At 35.9% G+C, this 12,610-nt stretch overlaps 1 protein-coding gene across 2 annotated transcripts in view; it reads left to right on the forward strand.

Moving 5' to 3' along the window:
• Window positions 1-12,610, forward strand: part of MNS1 (meiosis specific nuclear structural 1) — an 85,596-nt gene that overhangs the window by 37,087 nt on the left and 35,899 nt on the right. For both annotated transcript variants that reach the window (XM_036842656.1, XM_036842655.1), the window contains one exon: window positions 4,244-4,371. In XM_036842656.1, the coding sequence (XP_036698551.1) occupies window positions 4,244-4,371 (128 nt within the window). The remainder of the gene's footprint in view (window positions 1-4,243; window positions 4,372-12,610) is intronic.

The raw sequence follows: 12,610 nt of genomic DNA on the forward strand, positions 1-12,610 counted from the left end.
CTATTTTACATTTGGTAGTGTATATATGTCCATGTCACTCTCTCACTTCGCCCCAGCTTACCCCTCCCCCTCCCTGTGTCCTCAAGTACCTTCTCTACATCTGTGTCTTTATTCCTGTCCTGCCCCTAGGTTCTTCAGAACCCTTTTTTTTTTGTCTGTAACCTTTAGAATAGGCTTTTTTCACTCCACATAAGGCTCTTGAGATTCATCCATGTTGTTGTATGTGTCAGCAGTTGATTCCTTTTTATTATTAAGTAGTAGTACATAGTATGGATGTACTAGTTGATTTCATTTTAAATTTGCATATTATAAAATTCATTCTTTGTTATGTACAGTTCTATGGATTTTGGCAAATGCATAGGTTACTGTTTCCACCATCACAATGTCATACAAAGCAGTCCATCACACCAAAAAAGTCCCCTCATGCTTCCCCTTTATAGTCAACCACACTCACACCACCCCCCAATCCCTGGAAACCATTGATTTCTTTTTTGTCCAATAGGTTTATCTTTTCCATAGTATCATATAAATGGAATTATGTAATATGTCACCTTTTGGGTCTGACTTCTTTCACTTAGCAAAACAAATTTAAGATTTTGTGTTGTTGCATGAATCATTCATTTTAATTGCTGAATGGTATTGTAGTATTCTATTATATGGATGTACCACAGTTTGTTTATCCATTCACAGCATGAAGTAAATTTGAGTTGTTTCCAGTTTTGGGCAAATGTGAATAAAACTGAATACAAACTTTTGTATGAACATAAATTTTCATTTCTCTTGGATAGATATCTGATAGTAGGATGGTTGGGTCATATGGTATGTGCAAGTTTCATTTTATAAGAAACTGCCAAATCATTTTCCAGAGTTACTGCACTACTTTGCATTTCCTCAGGTAATGTATAAGAATTCCAGTGGCTTTGTGTCCACACCAGTACTTGCTGTTGCTTTTTGTTCATTGAAATTTTTATTGAGATAATTATAGATTCATATGAAGTTGTAAGAAAAATACATAAAGTTCCTATATATCCTGTACCCAATTTCTCCCAATGGTACATCTTGCAAAAGTATAGTACAGTATTACAAACAAGATATCAACAATGATGCAATCCACCAGTCTTGTTCAGATTTCCCCAGTTTTACTTGTGTGTGTGTGTGTGTGTGTGTGTGTGTTTAGTTCTATACAGTTTATAACATGTGTAGCTTTGTATATATAATACCATAGCCAAGATCCAGAAGAGTTCCATGATCACAAGGATCCCACGTTTTGTCCTTTTATAAGCATACCCTTCTCTTTCTTGTCCGTCCCTACCTCATCCCTAACTCTAGCAATCACTAATATGTTCTCCATTTCTATAATTTTGTCACTTAAAGAACATTACGTGTACAACTCATCAGTAAAAAGAAAAAAAAAATTTTAATGAGCAAAGGATTTCAATAGCCATTTCTCCAGAGAAGATATACAAGTGAGCAGTAAGCACAAAAAATGATGCTCAACATCATTAGTCATTGGGGAGATGCAAATCAAAACCACAGTGAGATACCACTTCAGACCCACAAGGACTGCTGCAACTGGAGGAAAAAAAAAAGGAAAATAAGTGTTGGAACCCTTGTGCATTGCTGCTGGAAATGTAAAATGGTGTAGTGGCTGTGCAAAACTGTTTGGTAGTTCCTCAAAAAGTTAAGCATAGTTACTATTTTACACAGCAGTTACATTCCTAAGCATATGACCAAGATAATTGAAAATCTATGTCCACACAAAAACTTTTACATAAATGTTCATAGCAGCATTAATCATGATAGCCAGATAAGTGGAAACAACCCAAATGCCCATCAGCTTGTGAATGGATAAACAAAATATGTTATATCTATACAATTGTATATTATGCAGCCATAAAAATGTATGCATTACTGATATGTACTGCGACATAGGTGAACGTTGAAAGCATTATGCTAAATGAAAGCAGCCAAACACAAAAAAGGCCACATATTGTATGATTTGTTTTAAATAAAATATCTAGAATAGGCAAATTCACACAGATAGGAAGTAGATTAGTGGTTGAGGGGTAAGTGGAATGGTGAGTGACTGCTAACAGGTATGGGGTTGCTTTTTCGCGTGATAAAAATGTTCTGTAACATTGAAAACTTACATCCACGCAAAAAACTGCACATGGATGTTTATGGCAGCTTTATTCATAATTGCCAAAACTTGTAAGCAACTAAGATGTCCTTCAGTAGGTGAATGGATAAATAATCCAGAAAATAGAATATTATTCAGTACTAAAATAAATGAGCTATCAAGCCATGAAAAGACATGAAAGTGAAAGAAGTCAATCTGAAAAGGCTACATAATGTATGATTTCAACTATATGACATTCTGGAAAAGGCAAAACAATGGGGATAGTGAAAAGATCAGTGGTTTCCAGGGGTTTTGGAGAGGGTGGAATGAATAAGCAGAGCAAAGAGGATTTTTAGGGCAGTGAAACTACTCTGTATGATATTGTAATGGTAGGTATATATGTCATCATACATTTGTTTAAACCCATAGAATATATAACACCAAGAATGAACAGTAAGGTAAACTGTGGACTTTGGGTGTTAATGATGTGTCAGTGTAGGTTTATTGATTGTAACAAATGTCCCCTCTGGTGTGGGATGTTGATAGTGAGGGGGCTGTGCATGTGTGTGGGCAGAGTGTTTATTGGGAACTCTGTTCTTGTCAGTTTTGCTGTGAACCCAATACTGCCCCAAATAATAGTCTATTAAAAAAAAAAATGTTCTGGAACTAGGTAGTGGTGTTGGTTGCACAACATTGTGAATGTACTAAAAAACTGCTGAGTCGTGAATTGTGAAATGTGAATTTTATGCTGTGTGAATTGTTTCAGCTTTAAAATAGAACATGTTCCAAGAACATTATATAAATAGGATCAAACAGTATGTAACCTTTTGGGATTGGATTTTTTCACTCAGTATAATTCCTGGAGATTCATCCAGATTGTAGTTTATATGAATACTCATTCTTTTTTGTTGCTCAGTGGTGTTCCACAGTATGGATATACCACAGTTTATATGACCATTCACCTGTTGAAGGATGTCTGGGTATTTTGAATAAATCTGCTGTAAACATTTGGGTACAGGTTCTATAATAAACATAAATTTTCCTTTCTCTGGGAGAAATGCTTAAGAGTACAACTGTTGAGTTGTATTGTAAAAACTATTTTCCAGAGTAGCTATACCATTTTACATTCCCACCCAGTGAATAATGCTGTTTCTCACCAGCATTTGGTTTTGCTGCTACTTTTTGTTTTAGCCATTCCAGTAGGTATGTAGTGATATATCATTGTAGTTTTAACTTAAATTTCCTGATGTCTAATGATATTGAACATCTTTTCATGTGCATATTCTTTCCTAAATACAGAATGTAATCAAGTCTCTAGATCTTTCTACCATTTTATAGGAAATACAAAAGAGAAACGAGATACCCTGGTGAAGCAGTCGGTCGAATTCAGAATGTGGGACATTCTGTGGGACATATGTCCTAATGGGGGGGGGGGTAGTGTGTGAGGAGACTGTTAAAAAATAAAAGAGACTTAAGAGAAATCATAACTAGATACAATCTATGGACCTTGTTTGGATTTTGATTTGAACAAACCAAAAAAAAAAAAGGATCTTCGAGACAGCTGGGGAAATCTGAATATGGAAAAGTTATTAGACCTTACTAAGGAATTATTGTTAATTTATTTCAGTTTATTACTTGTATGGTTATATAAGAAGAAATTCTTGTCAGGTAGAGATCAATATTGAATTATTTACATGGTAATGATATATCTAGGATTTGTTTTTAAATACTCTAGCAAAAAAAAAATATATAGGAAAAAATGGGAGTGGAGTGGAAGAGTAGAGAAAAAAGATTGGCAAAATACTGATAATTGTTGAAGATGAGTGATGGATACCTGAGGGTGTGTTTCAATATTCTTCTTACTTTTGGTGATGTTTGAAATTTTCCATGAAAAAATGTTCAGAAAAAAAAAAACATTCAGATAAAATGTTCAGAAATTTTCCATGATAAAATGTTCAGAAAAAGTATTTATTGAAATTATATTTTGTATTTTAAAATAAAACATAAACAGTTGACTTCTCAGAAGGTACTTGTAGTTTTTTGCTATAAAACAAGTTCAACCTTAATGAAAAAAAATCTGGTTCTGGGGGACAAATGACTAAAGTTATTTATTTTTTTATTTAGGCAGAAGAAAACAAAAGATTGAGGGAGCTCCAGCTTGAACAAGAAGAAAAATTGGCTATGGAATTGGCAAAACTTAAACATCAAAGTCTAAAGGATGAAAAGATGAGGCAACAAGTAAGAGAAAACAGGTAACTTGGCTTCCAAAAATTTCATTTATTTAGTCTTTTTGGCCACTTTAAAAAATTTTTTTTTTTTTTTGCATTAGGTCCTTGGTTATCTATTTTAAATATAGCAGTGTGTACACTGTCAATTCCAAACTCCCAATCTACACCTCCCCTCTACCATTCCCCCCTGGTAATCATAAGCTAATTCTCTAAGTCTGTGAGTCTGTTTCTATTTTGTAAATAAGTTCATTTGTATCATTTTTTTTTAGATTCTGCATATAAGTGATATCATATGATATTTGTCCTTCTCTGTCTGTCTTACTTCACTTATCTTTAAACTTTTATGTAATGCTTAGCACCTGAGAGTGAGATTTCTTTCTTTATGTCATTGTACTTAGTTAATATTTTGACTAGAAATACTGCTTTAAATCCTATATATATGTTCATTTGAGAAAAGAGGTCATATTCCTAGAAATAAAGTGTTAATATTTAAGGTGAAAATCAGTATCATTTCCCTCTTCTCTAAAGAAAATTTTAAAATGACCTCTTATAAAAAATAGACTCATGGGGCTTCCCTGGTGGCGCAGTGGTTGAGAGTCTGCCTGCCAATGCAGGGGACACGGGTTCGAGCCCTGGTCTGGGAAGATCCCACATGCCCCGGAGCAGCTGGGCTCGTGAGCCACAGTTACTGAGCCTGTGCGTCTGGAGCCTGTGCTCCGCAACAAGAGAGGCCGCGATAGTGAGAGGCCCGCGCACCACGATGAAGAGTGGCCCCCGCTTGCCACAACTAGAGAAAGCCCTCGCACAGAAACGAAGACCCAACACAGCCATAAATAAATAAATAAACCCAAAGTTTAAAAAAAAAAAAATAGACTCATGAATTCTACTCATAAGAAAAATCTTAGGTGATACCTAATTTAATTTTATGCCCCTACATAAATTTCCTACAGTATTTCTGGAAGGTGGCTGGTCAGCTGTGGTTTAGCACGTCTAGTGACTGCGATAGGAACTTTTTCATTCAGCCCTATCTTTGAATAATACTTTTTTCCCTATTGTTTTAAAATTAACTTCCCTGTAATATCCAGGCATTTATCTTAGTTCTGCTATCTGATTGAAAACGAAATAAATTGAGGTTTTCTTTAGGACATCCCTTCATATTTATGAATCCACTAAACATTTCCTTCTGTAAGTTAAATGTCCGTTATTCCTTCATTTGTTCCTTAGATAACATAATTTCAAGCTTCTTTACCATCCTGGTTCTCTTCTGTAGATGTAAGTTAGAATTTTAGTGTTCCTTAACAAAATATTGCCCCCACAATTATGTGTAATACTCTAGGGTACTGTTTATTTTATGTTATTTTTTAAAAAATATTTATTTATTTATTTGGTTGCACCGGGTCTTAGTCGTGGCAGGCAGGCTCCTTAGTTGCGGAGCGCCGGCTCCTTGGTTGCAGCATGTTGTCTTCTTAATTGTGGCATGTGGGCTTCTTAGTTGTGGCATGTGAACTCCTAGTTGTGGCACGCATGTGGGATCTAGTTCCCTGACCAAGGATTGAACCCGGGCCCCCTGCATTGGGAGCACGGAGTCTTATCCACTGCACCACCAGGGAAGTCCCTAGGGTACTGTTTAGTACTCCTAATAGTGAGACTATTAACCACATTGTTCTAGAATATGTTTCTTAATGTTGCCTAAGATCGAATTACTTTTCAGTGGCGGCCTATCACACGGTTGATTGAAACTCAGACTAAATAAATGCCTATTCTGTACTTAAGTAGTTGAATATATTAAGAATTTACTTTGATAGTTGTTACATTTTATCTTAACTGAGCAAGGCTTCTGTAGAATATTATATGACCCATGGATGAGCTCCAGAGGTTTTGAGCCCATTAAATTATATATGTATGTTTGGCAAATGTACCCATGTGTATTTTTCTGTGTCCACAACTTTTATCACGTTCTCTAAGGGATTACTAATTCTTAGAGAAAAAAAAAAAAAAAGATTTAAAATTGCTGCTAATGTCTTCGTATTGCTCTAGTCTCAAACTATTTTTTTTGAACTTAATTCTCCAATTATTGTTAGCTATCACTCACACATTTATGTTATCTGAAGATGAAATAAATGTTTCATATGTCTTTGTCTAATTCACTGATAAAAGAATTAAATACAGGACCTTTCTAGCAATTGAAGACTAGGTGATTCAGATAAAAGCTCCCTCTCAGAGCAGACTGTCTGGAGAAAGTATAATAATAAGATATGGGAGAGGAAGGAAACCAGAATGGTGAGCCTGGCATTTGTAGCTGCATTTCTCCTGGAAGTCTCTGCAGATGGCAAAAGTATGGCTGAGAGTTAACAAGTGAAGCAGAGCTTGGCCAGTAAGCATATAGTAAGGTGTTCAACATCATTCTACACGCTGTATGCTTAAGAGTTGTGTACTTTGGTGTATGTTTTACTTTAATAATCCAGAATTTCATTAGATTTTATTAGATAGAAACAGATGAAGAGACAACGTGCAGTTTAGTGGAAAATATCCAGAATAAGCATAGAGAGACAAAAGGGTAGAAAAATACAAAAGAGAACTTAAAAGAGATAAGGGCTGTGCTGGAAAGTTCTACCACAGGGGTCCCCAACCCCCGAGCTGTGGACCAGTACCAGCCCACTCCCCGTTAGGAACCAGGCCACACAGCGGGAGGTGAGCAGTGGGCAAGTGAGTGAAGCTTCACCTGCCGTTCCCCATCGCTCACATTACTGCCTGAACCATCACTCACATTACCGCCTCAACCATTCTCCCCACCCCTCACCGTCCGTGGAAAAATTGTCTTCCACAAAACCAACTGGTCCCTGGTGCCAAAAAGGTTGGGGACCGCTGTTCTACCAGATGTATAATTTTAATTCTGGTAGTAGAAATGAAAGTGGATGATGCAGAAGCAGTATTCAAAGAGATACAGGCTGAGAATTTCCAAAAATAATAAAAGGCATAAAGCCACAAAGGCATAGTAAATAATTAAATATACATCTATGCTCATCCTAGTCAAACTTTAGAAATCTAACAATAAAGAAAATCATAAAAATCACAAAAGTAGCCACACAAAAACGACTACTGCCTTCAAAGGAGCAACAGTGAGAAGTATGACTGAATTTTGAGCAGCAACATTAGAAACTAGAAGACTGGATTTAAAGGACTGAAAGAAAGTTGAGTATTCTATACATTGTGGAAAGTTTCTTCAAACATAAGGCAAAAGTCATTCATTGAGTATTCTTTCAAATAGAGTATGTTTCCTCTCAGCAGTGTCAAAACTGCTAAGAGTTTTTAATTTTGTGCATAAGCCGTGGTAAAATTTTGACTGACATGCAGAAATGGACCATTTTCTGATCAGTGTATTCATCTGGAAATTGGCAGGTCTAAATTGAAGGAAATGTTTGCTGTGGTGCTTGAAATGTATCCAAAGTAATTAAAAATCACCTATATCATGATTAGGCTCTTTAAACTTAAAAGAAATTAATTTTTAAAACCCAGGGTAAATTTTTAAAAATCAGTGAAATTTATTTTGAAAATAATTGTTCAAGTTCAGAGGTCATGAAACTCTTTTATATTATTTAGAACACATGATTTTTTTTAATCCAAGAAAATATTTAAAAGACAATCTAATTTTATTATAGCTTTTAACTGGAGTTGAGAAACTCACTGTCTAGTTTTATTTATTTATTTTTTATTGGAGTAAAATTGCTTTACAATGTTGTGTTAGTTTCTGCTGTACAATGAAGTGAATCAGCTATATGTATCCCTATATCCCCTCCCTCTTGGACCTCCCTCCCACCCCACCCCACCCCACCACCCATCTAGGTTGTCACAGAGCACCGAGCTGACCTCCCTGTGCTATACAGCAGCTTCCCACTAGCTCTCTATTTTACACATGGTAGTGTATTTATGTCAAACCTAGTCTTCCAATTCCTCCCACCCTCCCCTTCCCCTGCATGTCCAGATGTCCGTTCTCTATGTCTACATCTCTATTCCTGCCCTACAAATAGGTTCATCTGTGCCATTTTTCTAGATTCCACATATATGTGTTAATATACGATTTTTTTTTTCTCTTTCTGGCTTACTTCACTCTATGACAGACTCTAGGTCCGTCCACATCTCTACAAATGACCCAATTTTGTTCATTTTTATAGCTGAGTAATATTCCATTGTATATATGTACCACATCTTCTTTATCCATTCATCTATCGTTGGACATTTAGGTTGTTTCTATGTCCTGGCTATTGTAAATAGTGCTGCAGTGAACATTGGGGTACATGTGTCCTTTTGATATACGGTTTTCTCAGGGTATATGCCCAGTAGTGGGATTGCTGGATCATATAGTAGTTCTATTTTTAGATTTTTATGGACCCTCCATACTGTTCTCCATAGTGGCTGTATCAATTTACATTCCCACCAACAGTGCAAAAGGGTTCCCTTTTCTCTACACCCTCTCCAGCATTTATTGTTTGTAGATTTTTCGATGATGGCCATTCTGACTGGTGTGAGGTGATACCCCATTGTAGTTTTGATTTGCATTTCTCTAATAATTAGTGATGTTGAGCAGCTTTTCATGTGCCTCTTGGCCATCTGTATGTCTTCTTTGGTGAAATGTCTATTTAGGTCTTCTGCCCATTTTTTAATTGGGTTGTTTGTTTTTTTGATAATGAGCTCCATGAGCTATTTGTATATTTTGGAGATTAATCCTTTGTCAGTTGCTTCATTTGCAAATATCTTCTCCCATCCTGAGGGTTCTCTTTTCGTCTTGCTTATGGTTTCCTTTGCTGTGCGAAAGCTTTTAAGTTTCATTAGGTCCCTTTTGTTTATTTTTGTTTTTATTGCCATTTCTCTAGGAGGTGGGTCAAAAAACATCTTGCTGTGGTTTATGTCAAAGAGTGTTTTCCCCTAAGAGTTTTATAGTGTCCGGTCTTACATTTAGGTCTTTAATCCATTTTGAGTTTGTTTTTGTCTGTGGTGTTAGGAAGTGTTCTAATTTCATTCTTTTACATGTAGCTGTCCAGTTTCCCCAGCACCACTTATTGAAGAGGCTGTCTTTTCTCCATTGTATGCTCTTGCCTCCTTTGTCATAAATTAGGTGACCATATGTGCATGGGTTTATCTCCAGGCTTTCTATCCTGTACGATTGATCTATATTTCTGTTTTTGTGCCAATACCATACTGTCTTGATTACTGTAGCTTTGTAGTATAGTTTGGAGTCAGGGAGCCTGATTCCTCCAGCTCCATTCTTCTTTCACAAGATTGCTTTGGCTATTTGGGGTCTTTTGTGTTTCCATACCAATTGTAAAATTTTTTGTTTTAATTCTGTGAAGAATGCAATTGGTAGTTTGATAGGGATTGCATTGAATCTGTACATTGCTTTGAGTAGTATAGTCATTTTCACAATATTGATTCTTCCAATCCAGTAACATGGTATTTTTTTCCATCTGTTTATGTCATCTTTGATTTCTTTCATCAGTGTTTTATAATTTTCTGAGTAAAAGTATTTTGCCTCCTTAGGTAGGTTTATTCCTAGGCATTTTATTCTTTTTGTTGCAATGGTAAATTGATTGTTTCCTTAATTTCTCTTTCTGATTTTTCGTTGTTAGTGTGTAGGAATGCCAGAGATTTCTCTGCATTAATTTTGTATCCTGCTCCTTTACCAAATTCATTTGATTAATTCTAGTAGTTTTCTAGTGGCATCTTTAGGATTTTCTATGTATAGTATCATGTCATCTGCAAACAATGACAGTTTTACTTCTTCTTTTCCAATTTGTATTCCTTTTATTTCTTTTTCTTCTCTGATTAGCGTGGCCAGGACTTCCAAAACTATGTTGAATAAGAGTGGCGAGAGTGGACATCCTGTCTTATTCCTGATCTTAGAGGAAGTGCTTTTAGTTTTTCACCATTGAGTATGATGTTTGCTGTGGGTTTGTCACACATGGCCTTTACTATGTTGAAGTAGGTTCCCTCTACGCCCATTTTCTGGAGAGTCTTTATCATAAATTGGTGTTGAATTTTGTCAAAAGCTTTTTCTGCATCTATTGAGATGATCATATGGTTTTTATTTTTTAATTTGTTAATATGGTATATCACATTGATTTGCATATATTGAAGAATCCTTGCATTCCTAGGATAAATCCCATTTGATCATGGTGTATGATCCTTTTAATGTGTTGTTGGATTGTTTGCTAGTATTTTGTTGAGGATTTTTGCATATATGTTCATCAGTGATATTGGTCTGTAATTTTCTTTTTCTGTAGTATCTTTGTCTGGTTTTAGTGTCATGGTGATGGTGGCTTTGTAGAAAGAATTTGGGAATGATCCTCCCTCTGCAATTTTTTTGGAAGAGTTTGAGAAGGATAGGTGTTAGCTCTTCTCTAAATGTTTGATAGAATTTGCCTGTGAAGCCATCTGGTCCTGGACTTTTGTTTGTTGGAAGATTTTTAATTACAGTTTCATTACTTGTGATAGGTCTGTTTATATTTTCTAATTCTTCCAGGTTCAATCTTGGAAAATTGTACCTTTCCAAGAATTTGTCCATTTCTTCGTGGTTGTCCATTTTATTGGCATATAGTTGTTTGTAGTAGTCTCTAAGAATCCTTTCTATTTCTGTGGTGTCAGTTGTGATTTCTCCTTTTTCATTTCTAATTTTACTGATTTGCATCCTCTCCCTTTTTTTCTTGATTAGTCTGGCTAAAGGTTTATCAATTTTGTTTATCTTCTCAAAGAACCAACTTTTAGTTTTATTGATCTTTGCTATGTTTTCTTTATTTCTATTTCATTTATTTCTGCTCTGATCTTTATGATTTCTTTCCTTCTGCTGACTTTGGGTTTTCTTTGTTCTTCTTTCTCTAGTTGCTTTAGGTGTAAGTTAGATTGTTTATTTGAGATTTTTCTTGTTTCTTGAGGTGAGATTGAATTGCTATAAACTTCCCTTTTAGAACTGCTTTTGCTGTGTCCCATAGGTTTTGGGTTGCGTGTTTTCATTGTCATTTGTTTCTATCTATTTTTTTATTTCTTCTTTGATTTCTTCAGTGATCTCTTGGTTGTTTAGCAGTGCACTGTTTAGCCTCCATGTATTTGTGTTTTTTACAGTTTTTTTTCCTGTAATTGATTTTCAATCTCATAGCATTGTGGTCAGAGAAGATGCCTGATATGATTTCAATTTTCTTACATTTTCCGAGGCTTGATTTGTGACCCGAGATGTGATCTATCCTGGAGAATGTTCTGTGTGCACTTGAGAAGAAAGTGTATTCTGCCACTTTTGGGTGGAATGTCCTATAAATATCAATTAAATCTATCCGGTCTATTGTGTCATGTAAAGCTTGTGTTTCCTTATTTTCTGAGATTGGAATGACATCTGAGAAATGGTGTAGTAGGCAGCTCCAAGTTCCTGTCCTCCCAGTCAAACTAGCAGAAACTGTCAGAATCAACTTTGTAAGAACTCTGAACAACAAAGTTTTATAGCAACCAGCTGCATGCTCAAACAAGAAAAAGGCAACTTAGCAATGGAAGCAAAGTCTGTAGTGTTTTTACTTTTCCTTGCTCCATCCCCTCCCAGCTCTGAGGCAGTCTTGAGGACAGCAGCCCATAGAGTACCAGGCCCTGGTTCTGGAGGAAGAAGAGCAGATCTTATTTGCAAATTATTGTGTCTATATTCTAACCTACCTGGGAGCTACCTGAAGGACTGACACAATGTGCTTATCTGTGTTTCTCCTAATTCAGAACTCAGGCCAGAAAAGCAAATTTTATCTCTGGTTAAGATTTAATTTCCATAATATATAAAGGATGCCTACAGTTCAACAACAAAAGACAAACAACCCAATTCAAAAATGGGCCTGGTACTTAAAGATTTCTCCAAAGCAGACAGACAGTAGGCAATAGCACATGAAAAAGTACTCAACATTTGTTATTTGGGAAATGCAAATCAAAACCACAAGGAGATACCATTTCACACCTGGTAGGATAGCTGTAATAAAAACAATGGAAAATAAGTGTTGGTGAAGATGTGGACAAATTGGAAACCTCAGACATTGTTGGTAGGAATGTAAGATGGTGCACTGTGGAAGACAGTTTGGCAGTTCCTCAAAAAGTTAAACATAGAATTACCATATGGTCCAGCAATTCCACCCTTAGGTGTACACTCAGAAGAATTGAAAAATTGAAAACAGGGACTCAGTCAGATACTTGTACACCAATGTTCAATGCAACATTATTCACAATAGCCAAAAGGTAGAAGCCACCT

This window comes from Balaenoptera musculus, chromosome 2 (genome assembly GCF_009873245.2).
Source record: "Balaenoptera musculus isolate JJ_BM4_2016_0621 chromosome 2, mBalMus1.pri.v3, whole genome shotgun sequence".
NCBI lineage: Eukaryota > Metazoa > Chordata > Mammalia > Artiodactyla > Balaenopteridae > Balaenoptera > Balaenoptera musculus.